The following is a 24,208-nucleotide window of genomic DNA, read 5'->3' as shown; positions in this document are numbered from 1 at the left end:
ATGACCTTGTGAAGATGCTGGAGGAAACAGGTACAAAAGTATCTATATCCACAGTAAAACGAGTCCTATATCGACATAACCTGAAAGGCCGCTCGCAAGGAAGAAGCCACTGCTCCAAAACCATAAAAAAGCCAGACTACGGTTTGCAACTGCACATGGGGACAAAGATCGTACTTTTTGGAGAAATGTACTCTGGTCTGATGAAACAAAAATATAACTGTTTGGCCATAATGACCATCGTTATGTTTGGAGGAAAAAGGGGGCTCTTGCAAGCCGAAGAACACCATCCCAACCGTGAAGCAAGGGGGTGGCAGCATCATGCTGTGGGGGTGCTTTGCTGCAGGAGGGACTGGTGCACTTCACAAAATAGATGGCATCACGAGGAAGGAAAATTATGTGGATATATTGAAGCAACATCTCAAGACATCAGTCAGGAAGTTAAAGCTTGGTCGCAAACGGGTCTTTCAAATGGACAATGACCCCAAGCATACTTCCAAAGTTGTGGCAAAATGGCTTAAGGACAACAAAGTCAAGGAATTGGAGTGGCCATCACAAAGCCCTGACCTCAATCCTATAGAACATTTGTGGGCAGAACTGAAAAAGTGTGTGTGAGCAAGGAGGCCTACAAACCTGAGTCAGTTACACCAGCTCTGTCAGGAGGAATGGGCCAACATTCACCCAACTTATTGTGGGAAGCTTGTGGAAGGCTACCCAAAACGTTTGACCCAAGTTAAACAATTTAAAGGCAATGCTACCAAATACAAATTGAGTGTATGTAAACTTCTGACCCACTGGGAATGTGATGAAAGAAATAAAAGCTGAAATAAATCATTCTCTCTACTATTATTCTGAAATTTCACATTCTTAAAATAAAGTGGTGATCCTAACTGGCCTAAGACAGGGAATTTTTACTAGGATTAAATGTCAGGAATTGTGAAAAACTGAGTTTAAATGTATTTGGCTAAGGTGTATATAAACTTCCGACTTCAACTGTATGTGTGTTAGTTGAATGCATTCTAGAAGGAGATTAATCTAGTTTTATAGTCAAGGGAAGACATCCCTGGCATAGATTGTTGTAGCATTCTTCTTAGCACTAACCCTAGCAAGCGAATGTGAGCGTGTAGCCTACAAACCCCAAAATCTACAAACCTATATACATAGTTTTTTCTCCTTGCTCACTGTAATAATTGAATCTCTAATAGTGACTTCTTTGCATGGTGACTGTTAACATCTTTACTGCATAAACTTCCTGACATTTCCTGAAAATACTTCTCCCTTTTTCCCCCTCCCTTCTTCTAACCAACGTTTGACTGACACCTCTCTCTTTTTCTGTGTTTTCTGCTTCTCTGCTGCTCTTCTCTTCCTTTTTCCTTTGGGAATGTCTCTCTCTCTTTTATTGGATTTGGTTTGTCCAGAAGGAGACATAGAGGAAGTGTTTTACATCGTTCAGATGGCTTGCGACCTCAACTGTACAGCAGAAGGTAGATCTGCTGTAATGGGATCTCTCTACTGTCGTTGGCTGTATTAAGTGATCTCTCTAATACCATTGGTTGTGTTAAGAGATCGCTGACTGTGATGTCCGTCATGCAGACCTGGGTTTAAATACTATTTGAAATGATTTAAACATACTTTAGCTGAGCTTGCCTGGCTTAATAGACCAATAGGATAGTCCCCAAAGTGCAAACCCCGCCCATCTGACACTCCAGGCAGGCTAGAGCAAACGCTCAAAGTATTTAAATAGTGTTTGAACCCAGTTGTGCTGTCACGTGCCTGTGGTTGAGCTTGTGCAGTATTTCCGTCATTCTTGTGATCGTGTGACAACAGATTTACATAAACACGTATACCGCACATAAACATGAACATATGGCTCCATTTTGTATATGTACCGTATGCATTTCATTCATCGTGTCTAGTGGAATCCATTGACACATACAACTAACAGTATGGGCTTGATGCATACACATCATACCACTTGCACATATGGGTCCATAATGAGCCTGGAAAGTGAACATAAGCACAGAGAAATGTATTGACGTTGTTGATTCATAGTGCAGTACACATGTGCTTCTGTATGTATCAACAATAGGGATACTGTTGCTTAGTTTATTGATATAAGGAACAGTATGGATAATATACATACATTATTATTATACATAGTTTACATACGCCAGCAATTTATGTATCAGTGCCTCTAGCATAACGGCACAGCCAAACAGAACCGTATGTCACTGTTAGCTTACCTAGCTCCAGTACTGCATCATCATTTAAACAGGCGATGATAGGCCCACTCATTTCCTGTCCATTTTAATTGTGCACCTGCCCAACCCTTCCCTCCATCGTTTCCACCAGGTGGGAACTACGACAGCCGCTTTGACGTGGGCAAGGCCAGTGGGACCCTGATCGTGGCGAGGCCTCTCGACGCCGAGCAAAAATCCAATTACAACCTGACAGTGGAGGCAACGGACGGCACGCGATTTGTCAGCACCCAGGTAATTGGAACGTTAATGAAACGTTTGTTGATGGCGGTATAGTTTGTCATGGATCCTGAGGTAGGATGGTTGACTTTTGTGATGGGAAAGGGAAAGATTATGGAAGCATTTATGGGAATGAAATGTTCAGTTTGCATGAGAAGGAGAGTTCCTGTTGCGTGTCCAGAGGTTTTGGTGGTTTTGGCTGTACAGATCATTGTGAGGCTTGTCACTACAGACAAAAATAGGATTTATATTTGTGTTTTCAGAGGAAAGGATTATGGAAACATTTCTGAAATGAAATGGTAGAGATATGGTTGCATGAGGGTTCCCATTGCATGCCGTAGTTTTGGATGCTTGTGTTTTCATTTCTTTATTCTCACTTAAATGGTGCATAGTGCCATTTCTCACAAAATACAAAAAGGTGATTGACTTTTGTGATTAGAAGAAAAGGAACAGATTATGGAAACATAAACATGGTTTGCATGAGGAGTCTTCATTCTGGGACCATTCGTTTTAATGCTTTTTGTTGTGATTTCTGCACTCTTGCCAAATTAAAATTGTGACTCAGCTTGTCTGACAGACAGACAGACAGACAGACGAGGGGTAAAGCAAGGGGGTGGATCTAGAGTGAGGTCAGAAATTCTGTGCGCCCATCCATCGCCTGTTTTGATTAGACTCGCGTGTTGGTCAACACCTCAACTGGCATACTCCAGGCGCTCGCTTTTCCAAACTTGACCCCTAACGTCATAACATGTGCTTGGCGGACATTCCTTCTTCTCTCTATCCACATCTACCGGCGGCAGACGAGGGCCGCATCCCAAATGGCACCCTATTCACTGTATAGTGCACTTTATAGGGAATGAGGTGCCATTTGGGACACAGGCAAGGAGTGTTCGGAACGCTTTCTTGGCAGACCAGCTCCAGGATTCTTCCATTGTCTCATTCCTGAAGGGCCGAGGAGCAAGGGAGGAAGAAGGAGAGGAGGGCGAGAGGAATGGTGCCTGTCTAGCCAGGCGCTTTTTGAAGTGTGCATTCCACAGCCCCGTGTCTGCAGCTACACCCCTCCTTCCCCCTCTTTTCTTCTCCTTTTCTTGTTTTCTCACCTCACTCCTTTCTTTTTTTTTCTCTCTCCCCCTCTCTCTCTCTCTCTCTCTCTCTCTCTCAATTCAATTTCAATTTAAGGGCTTTATTGGCATGGGAAACGTGTGTTAACATTGCCAAAGCAAGCTCCCTCTCCTCTCTCTCTCTCTCTCTCTCTCTCTCTCTCTCTCTCTCTCTCTCTCTCTCTCTCTCTTTCGACATGAAAGTGCATTGAGTTCTCCTGAAAAGACTGGGGCTAAAGAAAAGTGCAGGTCCACACCACATTCTTTAATCCAGAGATTAACATTCTCTTGAGGTTATAGGCATACAGAGCTGTAAGTGTTTTATGAAAATCCGCAACTAGTCACCTCCCACTCATTGCAGGTTCATAATGATATTGCTATTATGTGATATGTTAATAGTGAAATTGTTAACTTATTGGCCTCTCCGTTCCCCATCCATAGTGCAGACGGGGTTCAAATAATATTTGTTTACTTTCAAAGTGTTTCATTGTGCCTGCCTAGTGACAGGTTTGCACTTTTGGGACTATCCCATTGGTTCCATTGCGCCAGGCAAGCTCAATGAAAGTATTTCAAAGAAAACAAACACTTTCAACCCAGGTACCTAGCCATAGTCACAGTCTAAGGCCGACGGGACTCTGGAAATATTCCAATGGTTTTGTGCGTCTTCTCAAAAGCATTCAGAGATCCTTTGTGGGGAAAAAAACTCTACTTGCTGTCTCTGCCTGTGAATAAAGCCATTTATCATGCGGCCCTGTGCTTCGCCGAGCCCCTCTCAGCCTGCTGGGTTCGGGCGGCGAGGCGGGTGGCGGTGTTTTCCACAGCCCGCCGACGTAAGCGTCGGCTAAATGGAGTCTTCAGATCCGTCACAGAGCACCCTATTGTCATGTGGAGATTGAGAAACACACACAGGCAAATGCGCACACGCACACAAGATACAAATACATACATGCTTGCATATGCACACACACACACTCCTCATGATCTTCGAGGAAAAACAGTCATTCACCAAACCATACCCACTCCTCTGTTCTCCTCTATCCCAATCCATACAGTGACTTATTAGTCAGATTTAGTCAAGTTCAGAAGACATGTCCGTCTTGCCAGAAAACGAGGAAATATCGGGTATCGCTGATTCCCTGATCAGTTCTTTCCTCGGATAGAGAGGGCGTACATCTCAAATGGCACCCTATTCCCTATATAGTGCATAGTCCATAGGGCTCTGGTCAAAAGTAGTGCATTTTATAGGAAGTAGGGTGCCATTTGGGACGCATTCATGTTTTGACCAGTGGGACGGCGGTACAAAGGGGGGAAATGACATAACACAATTAGTCACGGTGCTGACAGTGTTCAAAGGCTCGGGGGCGCCCCGTTTTTCAAGTCGACCCTCGTTACCGTGAGGGGTGTGTGAAGGCCTTTGTGGAGCCGAACCCTCTTAGTTAGACATCAGAGAAAATCAGACGCAGGCCGCTGGTGAGCACACATACAGGGAATATGGGTCATGTTGGGGGGGTGGTGTTCTGCTCGATTTTAGGGGTGTCTGTGTGTGGTGTGTTTGTGAGAAAGAGAGTGTGTGTGTGTTCGTGCGCGTGTGTGCACATATACTTTCTGTGTGTGCGTTTCTGCACATTCTCAACAGATGATGAATCCGGCCAATTGGATATGCACGTTTTCCGTAGTTTTCCCAACTTTTCACTCTCCACTGCTCTTATTAGTAGCAAAAACTAAGTATGTATGCCCGTCAACACTTTTGCCATTGTAGTCACACACAACAGGCAGGTAGCGAGAGAGGAGTGAATCTAGGCCACACTGGACCAACTGAGAAGAAATGTGTCAGTTGAACTATTCATTTTTCTCAGCCAAGCTCTTTTGATTTAAATTATGTAAGATAATCAGTGTTACTGTTTTGTTAAATCTTTAGAAGGGATTTTAAAATACTTTAATATATTGTCTCCCTGGATTTGTCTGCTTTATAAAGCTCAATACTCTGTTTCAGTTTTTTAAGGTTTGGAGATGTGTCAATGGAGATTACAGAGTAATTGACTTTGTGGATAACACCCAAATAAGACCTACTTTTGTGAAGTTACATGTAAACAGAACATGCAAAACAACAGATAAAAAATACGACGGGATGTTTTGGGTACTTTGTTTTCTGTGACAGAGGTGTGCTGTTTACCCTGTGGCCAGGAGTATGCCGTTCGTTTAATTGAAACGGAACAAACATACACACACACACACACACACACACACACACACACACACATAAAGTTTAACTTATCTTCTCCTTCAAATCAAACCCATGTGGTGTCTGCCTCTGCCACACTAGCTGGCCTATTTCCTTTCATTATTTCTCTCTCCTCCCTTCTTCCTCTCTCCAAGGAATGCGTTTGTTTGTTTTCTTGTTTTCTCCCTCTTTCTTTCTGTTTCTATCAGTCTTTCTCGCTCTGTTTCTATCAATCTATCCATCTCTCTCTCTTTCCCACTTTCAATTCCCTTTCTCTTTCTCTCTCCCTCTCTATTCCCTTCCAAATTCAAGGTTCTCCCTCCCTCTCGGTCCCTCCATGCACAGATCATTGTTATTCTTTATTGTGTTGAGGGAGAATAAAGCCTAAACAAGAATCACTGGACCTCTGTTGGCCGTGTTCTGTTTGAACCCTATTTTGAGAAGTATGTAGCTACAGGTTGGACCGTGCCAATGTCCCGGACCCAAAAACCTGCCACCTGGCAGGGGGGCATTATTGCCTGCCTTACCCGGACCTTACTTTCTCTCTCTCTCTCGCTCTCTTTCTTTCTTCTCTGGCACCATATTCCCTTTCTGTCCCTCTCGGAAGTTGCTGGCTGGCTCTCGCTCGCGGTGTTGTTTGTTGTGCGGTTGTGGTTGGACCCAGGCTATATGCCTGTTCCAGCTACCTAGCTGACCTGTTCCTAGCTCTCTGACTGGCTAAGTGACACCATAGTGAAGTAGAGTGTTTCTGTGTGGTGTTCTGTTATGTGGGAGTTTGTCTGTCTTTCTGTCCGTCTTTATTGTCTCTCTCTCTCTTTCTTGTCTGCCTGTCTGCCTGTCTGTCTGTCTGTCTGTTTGTCTATACCTACCTACCAAACTACCTGCCTGTCTCTCTGTTTGTCTGCCTCTGGCTCCAAAGCGGCGTCTCTCTCTCTCTCTCTGTGTGTGAGGTCAGCTGATCCGAAGCAGGGGCAGAGCAACATTCCATCCTGGGCAGCTCATAGGCAGGGAGCGGTGCCAGCCAGGCAGTCCAGGCAGGCTGCCCCCTTTCATTCCTTTCCCCTGCCTCCTTGCCAGCCCCCCATGCCATCCTCCTGACCTGCAGTAGGGCTTCAGGCTGTTCTGTCCACAATCTGCTTCAGCTCCCATTGATCTGTTTTCTTTTTCCATCTCTCTCTCTCTTTCACTCTCCATATTTCTCTTGCATGCTCTTTCTGTCTGTCTCATTCCTCTCTTTCTCTCTCACTGTTGCTGTCTCTCTTTTTCACGCAGATGCTGTCAGTTCTCACCTCCTCTATCTTACTCTGTTTTAGTTATCTTGGAGCTACACGTTCCCCTCTTTCTTCATATTTGATTATGTATTTATCATTTCTCTCATTCTTTCTCTCCCTCACTGTCTGTCTCTCTCTCTCTCTTTCTTTCTCTATTCTTTCTATCTCTCCCTCCCTTTTGCTGTTACTCACCGTGATTCGGGCACTCCTCTCAGCCGCTTTCTCCCTTTCAATAGCTCTCTCTCCCTTTCTATATCTTTCTCTTCATCTGTCATATGACTCCGTTCGCCGTCTCAGTCCCAATCTCGTTGCTTTGACGCGAGTCCCTCGGGAAGGTATCGAGAGAGAGAGAGAGAGAGAGAGAGAAACCTTTTCCGTCTTTTCAAGCTCCGGTCACACTGCATCATGCAGATTCGGTGGTAATGCCCCTTTTGAAGTGTCTTGAAGAGACTATATGCTTTCCTCCCAGAATGGGCTGTTTAAAAAAATAGACAGATGGATGGATGATAGTTTTTTTCACTGTCTGTTTTTTTCCCCCTTTCTTTCTTCCTGGCTGTATGTAGACTCACATGGTGAATGGTTGGGTGGATAGGAGCGGACACTCTGTGTTTTCTTTTCTTATGCTTACTATGTTATCAGGCCCAGCTGCTTGTGAATGGCCCTCCTTTTATTCGCTGCGCTATCTGCGACCGTCCAGATTTGAACGCATCGTGTAAAGGTCTCAACTCGCGGCGGTGGGGTAAGGGTGTTTGTTGTGTGCGTGCAAACTGGATCGCAGAGTCCCCAGGGACCTTAGGCAGTGTGACGTCTGGCGTGACATGAAACCAGGCGCCTGGACTAGAGAGAGAGACTGGTGGGCTGCCAAGAGGGTCCTATCCATAATACCACACACACCCCACTGGGGACCCCTTTAGGGTCATACTGAGTACAGTATCAAGAAGCATCTAGGTCGGGCCATGCACAGACCTTTAGGGGGGGCAGGTGCAAATAAAAAATAACGTTCATAACTCAAATTTCATAACATACCAACTGTCTCTAGCCAAAATGTCAACATTTATTGGCCTATTTATTTTCTAAAACAACAGCCATCATCACACATTGTAAGCAAGCTAATGCCAGACGACGAGAGCATCGGGAAAAGAGTGTCTATCAGCTGATCAGAGCAAATGCTGATGTAAATATGCTAGCTAGCTAGCTAGTTAGCTATGCTGTTGAAACCAACTTGTTTTTACTTGATTTGAGTTTGTTCTGCTGCTGACTTCTGCCTCTTAATAACAACCAATCGAATTGCCCCGTTCTTTGTCCCTAACAGTGAGAGACACACATGACAGATCCAACTCTTAAAGTAACCTCCTACCAGTATTCAAGTCTCCCTGTCCGGCACCAGCGGCCACTACATGCAAGTCAGACGAGTGCGCTCTTGGGGCAGGGCAGTGGGGGACATTTCTGAGAATTCAAGAGCTTATGAAATTTGCTCGTTTGATGAGAAATGAGTTACATTTGAAATAAAAAAATGAAAAGACAATCTAAATTACACTGAGCTGCGAGGGCACTTTTTCATAGGAGGGCAAAAGGGCAGGTGCTCGGGCACTGGTTGAGCCCTATCTGTGGACTTGCCTGCATCTAGATAACGTCTAGTTCCTTACAAAACTGTATGAGAGAGAAAGTGAGAGGGCTAGATTACAGATACAACTGTATAGTTGCAATAAACAGTACACAACCGTATACAATTCAACTTGGACTGAGAATAATATCCATCAGAAGCTAACTTTCATTCAATCCACTAGCAGACTGATACAACTCTTGACTGTTAGCATAACGCTAACATTTGAAACTGCCAGCACTGAAGCTAAAGCACTGCCTAACTTGTATATAACCTAGCCAATAGCTGTACTCCCCACTGCTTGACATGGGCATCTGTGAACCCAGCCAGCCCTGCCAACCTCACAGCACACGACAGATTGTGAATGTTATCGCACCCGTCAGATTAGGCTATATTTGTCTCCTGCACTCTGCTGGCAGTGCTTTCCATGCTCTCATGGCTGTCGAGGCACCAACGGCGTAGTAGAGCAGAGGTTCAGGCAGTGAGAGAGTTGCCTATTTCTGTCCTCTTGAGTATGATTCGTACTATAGGCCTGAACCCAGACAATGCTCGTCCTAATATTTATTTTAGATGTGTGTGTATTGTTAGATATTACTGCACTGTTGGAGCAAGGAACACAAGCATATCACTACACCCGCAATAACATCTGCTAAATATGTGTATGCGACCAATAACATTTGATTTGATTTGAACCGTACCGTGCTGGCTCAAATAGTTCCAGCAACTATGGTGGATGTGCAACCAGCCCAGCCCAGTATAGCTCAGCTCTGCTTGGCTCAGTTTGACCCTATATATTGGGAATCAGGATATGAGTTCCAGCTGAATGTGTTATTCCCATGTGGGGCATTGCCCCCTGGTGGCTGGCATCCAGGTGTCTAATCTGTGTTTTCCTTTGTTCCGCCGTGGAAAAGCCCCGCCGGGGCGGCTACCGCCACAGCCATTCCATCGGCTCGCCCTAATCCCTTGTCGGAAGTCCAGTAGACGAGTGGCTCATGTTGATAAAACAAGCCTTGCTGGAATTTTACAGTTTAGGGACCAGGGATTTGATGCATTGTATGAAATGGGGGGAATATTCCACATTGCCAACTGTGGTATTGTGGCAAAAGATCTGTCTTTGTGTGGAAAATATATTTAGCAATATATGTATTTGTTGCAATATATGTTTAGAGTATGATGCTGTGTTATGGAAATACACAATGGCACTTTTATCAGAGATCGTGTGCATAAATATATTTGTCAATGTATTTTACATTCCTATTAAAGTGTACCTCAATGTATTAGCAGATGTTTTCTTTTCATAATCAATCTTCATCCTTGAACTATGAAACCCACATTGTCAGTGTGATACATAGAACCATTTGAATCTACAATATATTTCTAAATTAATTTCACGTTTCTCAACTGACGGCTTACTTTGATGTCATTTATCAAGCGATCACCTGTAACTTTATCACCACCTCTTTAACACTCCCTCAATGCTCCCTCAATGTGTCTTCACCTGAATGCATTAGGGTTATCCCACATTGATTTGTTGTTTTCCTTGTTGGCGGTGCCAAGTGGCATCCGGGGAAAATATGTATATTTAGCAGTTATATGTATTGATCTGATCTGTATCTACACAACACTGCTCATTACTTGAAATATGGATGTAAAGGGATGTAGGGAGGGGAAGAGGGAGTCAGGAAGGGAGAAAGAGGGAGGGAGAGAGAGGATGAAAAGAGCACTCTCAGGAGAGAGAGAGAGAGTGAGTGAAGAGTGGAGACAGAGAACCAATGACTGAGAGACAATATCATGCATTACTCTCAGATTGACCCGGACTCAAATATTCACCACGCTGACATCCACCATCCCTCTCCCCTCCTCCCACCAGGTGCTGATCCGTGTCATCGACACCAACAACCACCGGCCCCGGTTCTCCCAGTCGCGCTATGAGGTGGTTGTGGCCGAGGATACGCCGCCAGAGACCGAGGTGCTCCGAATCGGCGCCACGGACGAAGACGAGAAGAACAAGTTGACCTTTACCCTCTTGAGCAGCACCGACCCCTTCAGCCTGAAGAAGTTCCGTCTGGACCCGGGCACCGGCGCCCTCTACACGGCAGAGCGGCTTGACCATGAGACCATGCGGCGCCACACTCTCACCGTCATGGTACGGATGTTATGGATTTTCTATAATCTAGCTATTTAATGTTTGTTATTATTATGGTGTCTGAGCTGAGTGTGCTGGAAAACCTTGCTAGAGCATTGGTCAAAGTAGGTCAAAGTGGTGTGGTACTCTGACAATTAACACCCTGCACAAACCCACTCAGCCCAGCCAATCGGAACACGTTGTTATATCATCATTTTTACCATAGAAACAGAACAGGTGTTCTATTAGCATATTAAGAAAGGTCTGATTCTGAGCCACTTTCTCCATTGAGAGAGTAACAGAGGTTTCAGACCACTCTCTCCTATTCAGACACTGTATGCATTAGTCTCAATAAGTGGTCTAATAGCATATTGAGACAGGTTTAATTCTGTGCTCTCTCCATTGAGAGAGTTCTAGCATTTTAAGAACACTCCCCTATTCAGCCACTGTGTGTGTGTCTCTCAATCAGCCACTCTCCAATTTCAACAGATGGGCAGTCTGCCTGTATTGATTAATTGTTTGTTTGTTTGCTGGTATTTGCCATTTGGAACTAACCATGCAGCGCCCATCCAAAGTGATTCCTCCCCACATTCATTGTTTACTTGTTTGGTTCACTGGGAATTGTCTCCCTGCAAATTAAGAAAAATCATTTTTTTAAAATGATTTGATGAGTTTGTCGTTTTAATTAAGTTACTGTTGGGGGAAAGAAGAGTTGGCTTCAGATTGTATTACAACTCATTCATTCTCTCTTTCTCTGTCTCCCCCCTCTCTGTCCTACTCCTTTCTCTGCATCTCTCTCTTTCTCTCTCTCTTTCTGTCCCACTTTCCCCCAATCCCCAGGTACGTGACCAGGACATCCCTGTCAAGAGGAACCTGGTGCGCGTCATCGTGGACGTGGAGGACACCAACGACAACGCACCGTGGTTCGTGGGCTCGCCCTACTCCGGGCGCGTCTTCGAGTCGGCCGCCTTGGGCTCGGCAGTCCTCCAGGTCACCGCCCTGGACAAAGACAAGGGACAGAATGCAGAGGTCATCTACAGCATCGAGTCAGGTAGGCTAACAGCTCCACAGATGCACTAGACTACATTCTTAGGAGTAGGGCGAAGTTGCCCCTGGATGCTGATCTTGGGTCAGTTTTGCATTTTCCACACTAATGGTTAAGGTTAGAATTTGAGGAGGGGAGGCTGATCCTAGATCTGTACCTAGGGGAAATTTCACCCCGGAGCCACATTCTTAACATGTCAGCCATACTGGCATTCTCTAGCATCTGGCTAGTCATGATAGAGGCATGCATAGCAGCATAGCAGCCCAGTTAGCCCTACCAACGCAAGGGGCTTGGGGAAAATGCAGGGCATCCAGAGGACCCCTGCCCACTGACCATCGGTCATGAATGGAATACTTCACACAAAGTAGGAGGACTTTGACGACTTTGTCAGAGGATCTCCAAACGTGGGAGTTCGGCCGATGCCCCCTCTGAATTTCCCACCATTGTTTTCCCTGTAAATAAGCTGTGTTTTGGGAGAGAGTCCGGCATGTAGACATTGGCTGGGTTCTTTGTTTAGGATGTACATTTTTCAGATAGTTGAGATGACTCAAGTTAATGGAAATGTATCTTGCCGGAGAATTAATCAGGTTTTCAAAGCAGAGGTGGACTGGTGTAGAACACAGAGTGTCCATGTCCATAGGTTGTGGATTAGTTTGAGTGTGGGAGGGGAAAAAAGCATTTAATTTCATTAGAGTAACTGGAAAGTGTGCACAATTAGGCAATCTTCACGAATGCTTATCGAGAGCCATGGCCATTTGGGGGGTGAGGGAATGAAATTGGTCATGTCTAGATGGGATACAAATTGACATCAAAAGCAGATACATTTTTTTGCATTTTAGCTGACCTTAACCCCTTTCCTAACCTTAACCTAATTCTCCTAACCTGGTACGTTAATTCTCCTAACCTGCTGTTTAAGTTCTCCTAAACCTACTATGAAAAGTCAATTTAGAAAAAAGCTGTATCCGTTCTAGACAGAACCAGGGAAGGGGGGCCTGAAGTATGCTAATCAGAGTGGTTCATCTTGACTTTGCTATAATGTCCACACAGTTTTAACCTATAACAGTCTAAGCCCTGTCTAAGCCGGAGGGTGGGGGCGGTTCTACTAAGCTATAGAATTGTTTTAAGAAGGTCATACCAAGGACCATTTTGGTATTTCATTTTGAATGTTAAGAACAAAAAAATACCCACAAATAATTTTATGAAGAAAAAAAATGTGGCCTTACTGCAAAAGCATTGAATAGCAGATTCACTACATGGAACAACAGATAGTCCCCCCAAAAAAAAATAATTGAAGGGAAGTTTGTTCTAAAGTGCCTGTCCTATATCTGAAAGATATAAGAAAGATGAGGAAACGATTATTCTAAAAAAGATTTTTTAACGTATTTAAATCCTTATTTTTGGCACTCAACATTCTCCATATATACTTCCCATGAATTTGTTCAACTGCTACCGGGGACATTCAGACGAGTCTTGTGAGGCCTGTGGGCATCCTAGAGCAAAACATGATGTTTGTAATAGTCTCACCTTTCTACAGAGGGGTCATAATACTTTTATAGGCCAAACCGTTTGGAGGCTACAGACGATTTTGTGAGAAGACCTATTTTCGGGATGTCTCATGGTCTGACAAACACCGCTCTAGCTCTGTCACCTTTCACCGCAGACGCGGAATTGCAACATCGGCCGATGCAGTAGATTGAGACGCATCCAATGCAAAACAGATAGCTTAAACTGACAGATTTTTATGGGGATTTTTTATTATTCTCATTAGATTTCCTTGAGGGCACGGACTTCAACTCTAGTTAATTCAATTTACGGTAATCAAGAAGCCTAAAATTACACCCTGGCTTTAATGTTTAATTAATAAAAATCAATGCCATAGCAACCACATTAATACATCTTCTTGTGTTCTTTTTTTTTTAACAGGAAACGTTGCAAACTCATTTGCCATTGATTCGGTGCTGGGCACTGTTACCGTGGCCAAGGAGCTGGACCGAAGCAGCAAGAACCAGTTTGAACTAGCTGTGAAGGCATCCGATAAAGGAACGCCCTCGCTGACTGCCACAGCCACCGTCCACATCGCTGTCACCGTGTCGGACAATGCCAACCCCAGATTCACTGAGAAGGAGTTCTCTGCAGAGGTCAGCGAATTGTCCCTCCCCGGCAGTTTTGTGACCATGATCTCAGCAACCAGCCAGTCCTCTGTGTTCTACCAAATCAAAGGCGGAAACACTAACGGCGCATTTGATATAAACCCAAACTCCGGTGTGGTTGTAACTTCGAGGGCTTTGGACTATGAAATTACCCCTGAGTACAGACTGACCATCCAGGGAACCAACATGGCGGGTCTTGCTAGCAACACCACTCTGCTGATTCACCTGAAGGACGAGAACGATAATGCCCCCATCTTCCTCCAGCCAGAGTTCACAGGCATGATTAGCGAATCGGCCCCCGTCAACAGTGTGGTCTTGACCAGAGAAAACACCCCGCTGGTCATCCGCGCCTCAGACTCTGACCGCGATGCCAACGCCATGCTGGTCTATCAGATCGTCGAGCCGTTCGCCCACAACTACTTTGCCATCGATTCGAGTACGGGAGCCATTAGAATGACAACCACTCTGGATTACGAACAAAGGAGTGTGTTCCGCTTCACCATTCAGGTCCACGACCTCGGAATGCCGCGTCTGTTCGCCGAGACAGCCGCCAACGTCACCGTCGAAGTCATCGACATCAACGACTGCTCGCCGCAATTCAGCCAGGAGCTCTACGAGACATCAGTGATCGTGCCGACTTACAAAGGTGTCGAGGTAATCAAAGTCAACGCATCAGACGCCGACTCCGGACCAAACTCCAAACTCTTCTTCTCCATCTCAGAGGGGAACATCGGGGAGAAATTCAAGATGGATCCCAACACAGGCATCATCACTATCCAGAACGTCACCCAGCTAAGAAGCAGGTACGAGCTGAGGGTGAGGGTCTCGGACGGCAGGTTCGCCAACACAGCGTCGGTAAAGATCAACATCCGTGAGAACAAGGAGAGCAGCCTGAAGTTCACTAGAGTCTCCTACAAGGCCTACGTCGAAGAGAACTCCTCTGAGAAGAAAACATTAGCGGTCATTGCCGCTGTGGGGAACCACGTCAATGAACCCCTCTTCTACACCATCCTGAACCCAGACAAGAGGTTCCAAATCAGCCGCACTTCCGGAGTGCTCTCCACCACGGGGATACCTTTCGATCGTGAGGCGCAGGACACATTCGACATCGTCGTGGAGGTGACCAGGGAGGATGCTTCCTCCGAAGTGGCCCACGTTCTAGTGACGGTGACTGTAGAAGATGTGAACGACTACCAGCCCATGTTTGTCAACCTGCCCTATCAAGCCTTGGTCCAGATGGACGCAGAGGAGGGACAGGCCATCCGCCAGGTGACAGCAGTGGACAGGGACATGGGTCAAAACGCCGAAATCCACTACCACCTGAAAGAACACCACGAGCACTTCCAGATAAGCACCTCGGGAGAAATCTCCCTCAAAAAGCAGTTAGACAAAGACTCCCTCAACAGTGAGTTCATCATCAACGTTGTGGCCAAAGATGGAGGAGAACCAGCCCTCTCCGCGGAAGTGGAAGTGCCCATAACTATAGTAAACAAAGCCATGCCAGTGTTTGAGAAGCCATTCTACAGCATCGAAATCCCTGAAAATATCCAGTTACATACACCTGTAGTTCACGTCCAGGCTACCGACTCTGAAGGCCCCAAGATAGTATACACCATCTCTGAGGGAGATGCCTTCAGTCAGTTTTCCATCAATTTCAACACAGGTGTCATACATGTAATCCAACCTCTAGATTTTGAGACCCACCCCGCTTATAAATTGAGTGTCAGAGCCACAGACTCACTAACTGGGGCCCACTCTGATGTCTTTGTCGATATCATTCTGGAAGACGTCAACGATAATCCCCCTGTCTTCCAACTAAAGTCCTACAACGCAAGTGTTTCTGAAGCTTCTTTTATCGGCACGGCAGTTTTGCAAGTCGCCGCCACAGACTCTGACACTGGCAACAACAAAGTGCTCTTCTACCAGCTAGTTGAGGACAAGGAAAAGAGCTCAGACTACTTCAGCATTGACCGTGACTCAGGAATCATCTGGACCGCTCGCATGCTCGACCAAGAGGAAAAGCAGCAACACAAGCTGACTGTCCGTGCTGTGGATGGAGGAGTGCCTGGCCTCTCCAGCGATGTCACTGTGACCGTAGATGTCACTGACCTGAATGACAATGCTCCGGCGTTCACTGAGAGCACTTACAAAGCCACGGTCAGCGAATTGGCCCCCCGTGGTCACTTTGTCACCCATGTCCAGGCGTCCGACGTCGACAGCTCAGACGCCGGCAGGCTTGAGTTCTCCATCCTGTCTGGCAATAAGGACCAGAACTTTGCCATGGATAAAAACACTGGGGCCATCATCATCTCCAACCACCGTAAACTACAGATGGAGCCACTGTACAACCTCAACGTGTCCGTGTCAGACGGTGTATTCAGGAGCTCTGCCATGGTCAAAGTCACAGTCAATGGTGCCAACTTCCACAACCCCACTTTCCCCCAGGTCGACTATGTGGTTGAACTCACTGAGAACTCGCCGGTTGGCACGTTAGTTGCTGAGGCCAAAGCCACAGACGAAGACCCTGGCACATACGGGCGCCTAACTTACCACATCGTCAACGATTTTGCCAAGGACAAGTTCTCAGTCAATGAAAATGGGGAGATTTTCACCCTGGAGATCCTAGACCGCGAGAACGCCATTGAGAAGGTCATCCCAATATCGCTCATGGCAAAGGACGGTGGCGGAAAAGTAGGCTTCTGCATTATTAATGTGATTTTGACAGATATCAATGACAACGCCCCACAATTCAGGGCAGTGGAGTACAATGCCAATGTAGCATCGGATGTCCCCAGGGGAACCACCGTGGTGAAAATCGCTGCATCAGACATGGATGAGGGTAGCAATGCCGACATCGCTTACACCATCGAAGCCGATGTGGAAAACGTGGAGGAGAACTTCGAAATCCACCCCTTCAGTGGAGTCATTGTCACCAAAGAGAGCCTCATCGGACTCGAAAACGACCTCTACGCGTTCTACGTTAGGGCAAAGGATGCTGGGAGTCCTTCCAAGCAATCCGTCGTCCGCGTTTACATCAGGATAGTGGCCCCTGAGGTACCGGTCCCCAAGTTCGCGGAGCCACACTACCGGTTCACCATCGCCGAAGACATGCCCATCGGCACGGATATTGACGTCATCCAGGCGGAGAGTGAACTACCGGTGTTCTACAGCCTAGTGAAGGGCAACACCCCGGAGAGTAACCAGGATGAGGTCTTCGTGGTGGATCGGGACACCGGGACCCTGAAGCTGGAGAAGAGTATGGACCACGAGACCACCAAGTGGTACCAGCTCACGCTGCAAGCACAGAGCCAACAGGAGGGCTACGAAACGGTGGCGTCTGTCGACATCAACATCCAGGTCAAGGACCTCAACGACAACAAGCCTGTGTTTGAGGCTGACCCGTATGAGGCGGTGGTGGTGGAGAACCTTCCGGATGGCACGCCGGTTATCCAGGTCAAAGCCACCGACCAGGACTCGGGCACCAACGGTCAAGTCATCTACAGCCTGGACCCTAAACAAACCTCGGCTGAGATCTCGGAGCTGTTCGCCGTTAACAGTGAGACAGGCTGGGTGACGACATTGAAAGAACTCGACCGTGAGAAGACTAGCAAGCACACCATTGCTGTGCTGGCCACCGACCGCGGGGACAAGGTGCAGCTGGTGACCAGCGCCACTGTGGAGGTTACCGTGGCCGACGTCAACGATAACCCACCGCGCTTCACCGCCGAGATTTACAAGGGTACGGTGAGCGAAGACGACCTTCCGCCCAGTGGAGTCATTGCCATCCTGAGCACGACAGACGCCGACACGGAGGAGATCAACAAACAAGTCAACTACTTTATCACAGGTGGGTTTTTATCTCTAACAATACTAGTAATTGCTCTTCTCACAGCTCATGGCCTTATAGCCTTCCCCGTTTGTGTTAATTAACAGCTTTAATGAACACCGCTCAAAAGAGGATTAGACATTTACACCCGCTTAAATATGAAGATCATATCTGCTTTCTGAACATATATCGCACATTCTTTATCTGTAAATCATTTGAATTGACTAATTTGCGAAAGCACAAGGCAAATATGTAGGTCATCAGAAGAAGAATAAAAAGACGGAAACGTTTAATGATCTCGATAACACTTTGACATTGACGGGGGAAATGCACTTCCTATGGTGCTAATTAGCAGATGTGAATGACTATGCCACATTTAATAACCAGAGATTTTAGGAATTAGCTCTCATATTAGCTTGGATGCACATTTCCTACTACACAAAAATTATGGTTTCCTGTGTACCGAACATACTTACTTCATGAATGTGGGTTTGCAATTTGAAGTTGTTATGATAAATGAATAATATAAACGTTACTTGAGGTAGATTTGCTCAGGCACTATAAAGAGCCCGGGGCTGAGCACGACTCTGACCAGCGGACAGCTTTTGAAATAGGAAGTGATAACTGGTAGACATGGATGCAGTTCCTCTTTAAGCTTCACTACACTCACAGGAAAAGATCTTCTCTGATTCCAAGACTAACCCTAATGGAAAGGCTCATTGATGTATGATTCAGTACAGTCCACTAACAGACGAACACACACCCTTGAGATACACACACACACACACACACACACACACACACACAAACAAAACCACTAGCCCTCTCGAAATCAGAGGCAGGGGCCGTATTGTGGCACATTGTTCATTCGTTTGAATGCCACTCTCCCCATTGACTCTCCGCAATGACTCGCTCCTCATGAACTCTCTCCCCATACAGGAGGCGACCCTCTAGGACAGTTTGCGATCGAGCACCTCCAGAACGAGTGGAAAGTTTCTGTCAGGAAGCCACTGGACCGCGAGGAGCGTGACAACTACCTCCTAAATATCACCGCCACCGACGGCACCTTTGCCACCAAGGCCGTGGTCGAGGTCAAAGTCCTGGACGCCAACGACAACAGCCCTGTTTGCGAGAAGGTAAAGAGAAGGCAGCCCGCTAAAAAATGTCATGTTATCGGCGTGTGGGGGTACACGCTATGCATGACAAGTACCTGAGAGAAAGGAGGGAGGAAAATAAGAGGTTTGGAAAGGTTTGTCGTCAAAGAAAGGCAAGCGGAAATTAAGGGGTAATTTTCTTACATCAAGGGCTTTTTTTTACCAGCTGATGTATTTCCATTGCTGATTTGTATTGTGGTTTAAGTGCTTACAATGATGGTGCTGCTGTGATTGTAATGTATTTTCTTTCTACCCCTCTCCATTATGCTTATTCTTGCATATTCTAACTTTTTACTTCTCTCTGTCCGCGCCTACTTTTCTCCATCAATCTTTTTTCTCCCTTCTGACATCTTTCCCCCTCTTCTTCCCTCTTCACGCCCACACACTCTCTCTTCCTCCCTTTCTCTCTCTCCCCTCTCCCTCTCTCCGCTCCGCCAGTCCCTCTACACAGAGAGGGTCCCCGAGGACTTCCCAGCCGGCAGGCTCATCCTGCAGGTCTCGGCCACGGACGCAGACATCCGCTCCAACGCCCACATCTCCTACGAGCTCCAGGGACCGGGAGCCGAGCTCTTCACCATCGACCCCGACACAGGTGTGTGTGTGTGTGTGTGTGTGTGTTGGTCTGTCTGTCTGCTTCTCTGTCTGTCTGTGTTACACCTCAACACACTCAATGTGTTGACTAGTCTTCCCATGCTACCATACAGCTAATCAAAATAAAAAAACCACAGGACCATGTCTGCCACAGTGTAGAGTCGATTCAAGTCATTTCAAATGGCTGCACTGCACTCGGATTCATCCAGTTTCGATTCATGGCATGTCCAAGGTTATTCTGACTATTATGACTATCAAATGTGCATGGGTGCGTGATGGCAGCATGACGTGCGACACTAACCCACACATACATACATACACACAAACGCACACACACACACACACAAACACACACACCAGTTTTACAATGCCATGATTTGATGTTTGACCCTAACAAAACTAAACTCCCGAACCCTGTCTTTTGCCTCGCTCTGTAACATCACAAACAGACACAGTAATAACCCCCAGTGTGAACGCCAGTCATGCACACTGCACACTTTCTGATTGAATTATAATCCATCCAGCCCATGGTGTGTGTGTGTGTGTGTGTGTGTGTGTGTGTCTAGTGGCAAGGTGGATTTTGTTTACGTCGCCTCCTTTTGATTATTATTTTCATGTAATTTGCCCCAGAACATTTCCCCGGAGGGGTAGCGAGCCATGACGCTAAGAACCCGAGTTTCATCTAACATACAAGCGACATCGTTCTCGCCTGAAGGTTTCGAGTCTCCTCTGCAGAAAGCGGAGACAAAATTGAATGACATGAGTCAGACTCTAGAAAACACAATACCAGTTAGCTCCCATTAACCCCCACACTAAAAAAATAAATGGTACATTGGTTTATTTCTGAAGGGAGAGAGAGGGTTATGAAGAAACAAGACAGCAGCAGTGTAGAGTAAGCTAGAGACCGAGAGAGCAGCCCCGTACTTGTACAACACAACAACAGCCCCTTTATTGTGGATCAAGTTCAGACGTACTTTGATACCTCGTTATGAGCCAGCGACGAGCAGAGAGAAAAATAGTGTTCTTTTAGTTTGGCCCAAAGGAGGAGAAGGAGAGCTACTGTTGCGGAGTGGATTTAGTCAGAGTATCGAGAGGGGGTCCTTTTTCTGTGCAGAGAAGGAGGATTATTGCATGCGAGGAACGCTAAGAGGTTTCGTTAGTTTCGGCAGTTTGTTTGCATGTGTGGGAGCACATGTGAGTCCAGCGAGGCCCTGGTAATGTTGGCGTGCGCCATATCCCAGGACACCTCCTAGCTGCTCTTAGCTGCCAACTACTCCTGTCCTCCTGCGTTTTCCCTCGCCCCCCCTCCCTCGCTTCCTCTCTGTCAATTATTGATTTATTTCTCTCCATCCTCTTCTGAAAACCATTAGTTGTTTGGATGAGGGTTGGACGCTTGGATCAGGGGAAGGGGTTTGTGGCATACAAGAGGATATGAGGTCTTATAACACACACACAGGCACACACACACACACACACACACACACACACACACGTCTGACTCAGTGATCTGTGAGAAGAGTGTTACTTCTGAAAGCACTGAAGTGGCTAATCCCAAGTTAAAAATAGAGGTGTGTGGACATGAGCACGACAAGTTTGTAAAAGTTTTCGGAACTAACACAGCTAACACAGCCCATCTGAATTTAGCCCGCCCAACTACCTCATCCCTATATTGTTATTTATTTTGCTCATTTGCACCCCAGTATCTCTATTTGCACATCATCTCTTGCACATCTAGCATTCCAGTGTTAATACTAATTGTAATTATTTTGCACTATAGCCTATTTATTGCCTTACCTCCATAACTTGCTACATTTGCACACACTGTATATATATTTTGTTGTATTTTTGACTTTGTTTTGTTTTACCCCATATGTAACTCTGTGTTGTTGTTTTTATCGCACTGCTTCGCTTTATCTTGGCCAGGTCGCAGTTGTAAATGAGAACTTGTTCTCAACTGGCTTACCTGGTTAAATAAAGGTGAAATAAAAATAAATAAAATATTTACAGATCAGCTTCCCCCAACCTTAACCTTTGTTTTGGTGATAGTTAACAAGATGGACAGAGTGAATTCTCTGAAGAGACTTTATAAATGTAGGTCCATTATCATTTGTACACAGTATCGATTTAGTTTTTTTTAACTCAAACCAGCCGTGGGCTGCATTAAATCGGCTTATGTTTGACACCCCTGGTCTAGGGGCACTCTACACCGAACTAAATGGCTCAGAGACCATTTAGCTTTACTTGCGTTTCATTTTGATGCTTTCTTGGGAGGGGCATGGGGTAGGTGGAGGATGCAGTTCTAACACTATCTCTCCTTGTAAAACATGACCTTTTTTTAAAGAGTGCAACTCGCAAGCGCCATACCGTGTAAAAGTGGGTGTGGATTGCAAGAGCTTTTAACAAGCCTGTGTGTGTGTGTGTGTGTGTGTGTGTATCATCACTTTTAACGAGTGTGTGTGATTGACGTGTGTGTGTGTGTGTTTGCCTGCCCCATTGATTGACACATTCTTTCTCCCTGTTCCATTTCCCAGGTGAACTGAAGACCCAGCAGCCCCTGGACCGCGAGGAGCAGGACGAGTACCGTCTGACGGTGCGGGCACTAGACGGCGGCGGGCGCTACTGCGAGGCGGCCGTGCACCTGGCCGTGGAGGACGTGAACGACAACGCGCCACAGTTCACCTCCGACCCCTACGCCATCACCGTCTTCGAGAACACGGAGGTCGGCACCTTCGTGGCGCGGCTGCTCGCCACCGACCTCGACACCGGTACGTTTGTTTGTTTATTTACAAATGAGTATTTGTTTGTTGTTCTTATTTGACCAGTCTTCCACCAGGCAATGCTAAGCTCTCTGATCTACACCTGGTGTTTTCTACGTTGTGCACATGCACAGTGCGTTTCTTCTTACTATTGACTGTGCCCATGTCTGATTGACACTATGGCGCTCGATGTTATCAGTCAGTAAACTTAGTTGAATTTGAACCACGTCATCTTTGTTTGTGAGCAGGCAAGTCACTTAATAATTCATCTTTCTGCTGAGAAATAAAGCTGCATTGCTTTTCCCCTGCAATGCCGACTCCACAGTATCACAGGAATCCCCACTCTGTTTTACACCAGACTCTTATATTGCAAAACAATGATAGGGAGAAATAGAATTTCATGGATGAAATTCTATTCTCCTCGAGCACTCGATTCTGTAAAGGCCTAATGGCCATTTTCTATTTGCCATTTGCCGGTGGGTAAGTCACAACCCACACCTTCCCTTCATAGTCTTCTATGACTTTTGTGTTTTTGTGTTTGTGGTCCGGTAGAGAATGGCGCTTACAACTTCAGGATCATGGGTTCAATTCCCGCTGGGGCCACCCATACGAAAATATATGCATGCACTACTGTTAGTCGCTTTGGATAAAAGCATCTACTACCTGGCATATATTGTCTTCATCTTTCAGGAAACCCACCTAAGTAGGAGCAGCCACTTTGAAATGAAAACATTTGCTCCCCAAAACTCCCTCAAATAGAGGACAGTTGAAAGCGTCAGTGTGGCGGCCATATTTAAACTCAAGAGGTGTAATATTACCAAACTCCCCTAAAATGGGACATGATTTGTGCTTTTAGCGGTACTACCAATTTGACTAGATAGGTTCTCCTCTCACAGGGCAACGTGTTCTAGACTAGGGGAGCGTGTCAGCCTGTTCCCTTCAAAAGCCTAGGTACGGATGAAGAGAAGCTCTCTCTCTCTCCCTTTCTCACCCCCCTCCTCCCTTCCTCGCTCTCTCTCAGTCCTTCAGGTAAACTAACAGTTTGACGGATTGAAAGGGATGTAAGAACGGGGACGCTCGTTTGTTCGCTCAGAAAGTCGAAGCGCTAAAGGGGGCCTGCTTTTTCGACAGCTCTTCCCCCAGGGTTGGCGCACTAGCACGGAATTCCTAAAGTCCGCCCTACCTCCGTGCGAACATAAAGGATATCTGAAAGGAGGAGAGGGGAAATTAGGTTCTCCCCTCCCTCCTCCCCTCCCTCCCCCAATTTTAGCCGGAGGCACATTTCAGATCATTTGGAGCTGTATTGAGTAGAGAGAGCGAGAGAGAGAGAGAGAGAGAGAGAGAGAGAGAGAGAGAGAAGAGATTGGATTTGCATTCCCTTCATACGTGTTGGTATCACACACACAGATCTGTAGAGTTCTAGTTTGTATCTTTATCACAGTCAAGGCCATCTATGACAACTCTGACGAGACCCGTGTAGCTCAGTTGGTAGAGCATGGCGTTTGCAACGCCAGGGTTGTGGGTTCAATTCCCACGGGGGACCAGTATGAAAATGTATGCACTCACTAACTGTAAGTCGCTCTGGATAAGAGCGTCTGCTAAATGACTAAAATGTAAATGTAAAAATGAGACAAAATACCAATTTTGCCACAGTCCAGGTCACGCAGTCCTCACTCACTCAGCCAGCTGCCATTGGACTGATTCATCAGTATGCATAACTCCATTGTCTGTTGTGTGCACTTGCGTGCGTGTCAGACCTCTATTGTCGAATAGATAGAGGAATCATTCACTAGTCGGGCAGGACCATAAATATTTGAGACTCAGAGTATCTCTTTGCTTCAAATGTTGACACATTTGAAGCACTGCCGGTTCCCTGCACAAGTTGTGCTATC

General features: G+C 46.2%; 1 protein-coding gene across 8 annotated transcripts in view; it reads left to right on the top strand.

Annotated features, from left to right (window-relative positions):
• fat1a (FAT atypical cadherin 1a) overlaps window positions 1-24,208 on the top strand; it is a 92,977-nt gene that overhangs the window by 49,174 nt on the left and 19,595 nt on the right. For 6 of the 8 annotated variants that reach the window (XR_005996267.2, XR_005996266.2, XM_041855734.2 and 3 more), the window contains exons 7-14: window positions 1,416-1,481; window positions 2,350-2,489; window positions 10,540-10,815; window positions 11,635-11,845; window positions 13,763-17,836; window positions 18,755-18,951; window positions 19,408-19,561; window positions 22,092-22,325. Coding sequence is in view for 6 of the 8 variants with exons in the window: in XM_041855734.2 (XP_041711668.2) it covers window positions 1,416-1,481; window positions 2,350-2,489; window positions 10,540-10,815; window positions 11,635-11,845; window positions 13,763-17,836; window positions 18,755-18,951; window positions 19,408-19,561; window positions 22,092-22,325 (5,352 nt within the window). In the remaining 2 variants the exon portion in view is untranslated. The remainder of the gene's footprint in view (window positions 1-1,415; window positions 1,482-2,349; window positions 2,490-10,539; window positions 10,816-11,634; window positions 11,846-13,762; window positions 17,837-18,754; window positions 18,952-19,407; window positions 19,562-22,091; window positions 22,326-24,208) is intronic. The other 2 variants (XM_041855770.2, XM_041855751.2) reach the window with 1 other exon arrangement.

The sequence above is a fragment of the Coregonus clupeaformis genome, chromosome 3 (assembly GCF_020615455.1).
Source record: "Coregonus clupeaformis isolate EN_2021a chromosome 3, ASM2061545v1, whole genome shotgun sequence".
NCBI classification, from domain to species: Eukaryota; Metazoa; Chordata; class Actinopteri; order Salmoniformes; family Salmonidae; genus Coregonus; species Coregonus clupeaformis.
This window is presented reverse-complemented; position numbering and strand designations above follow the sequence as displayed.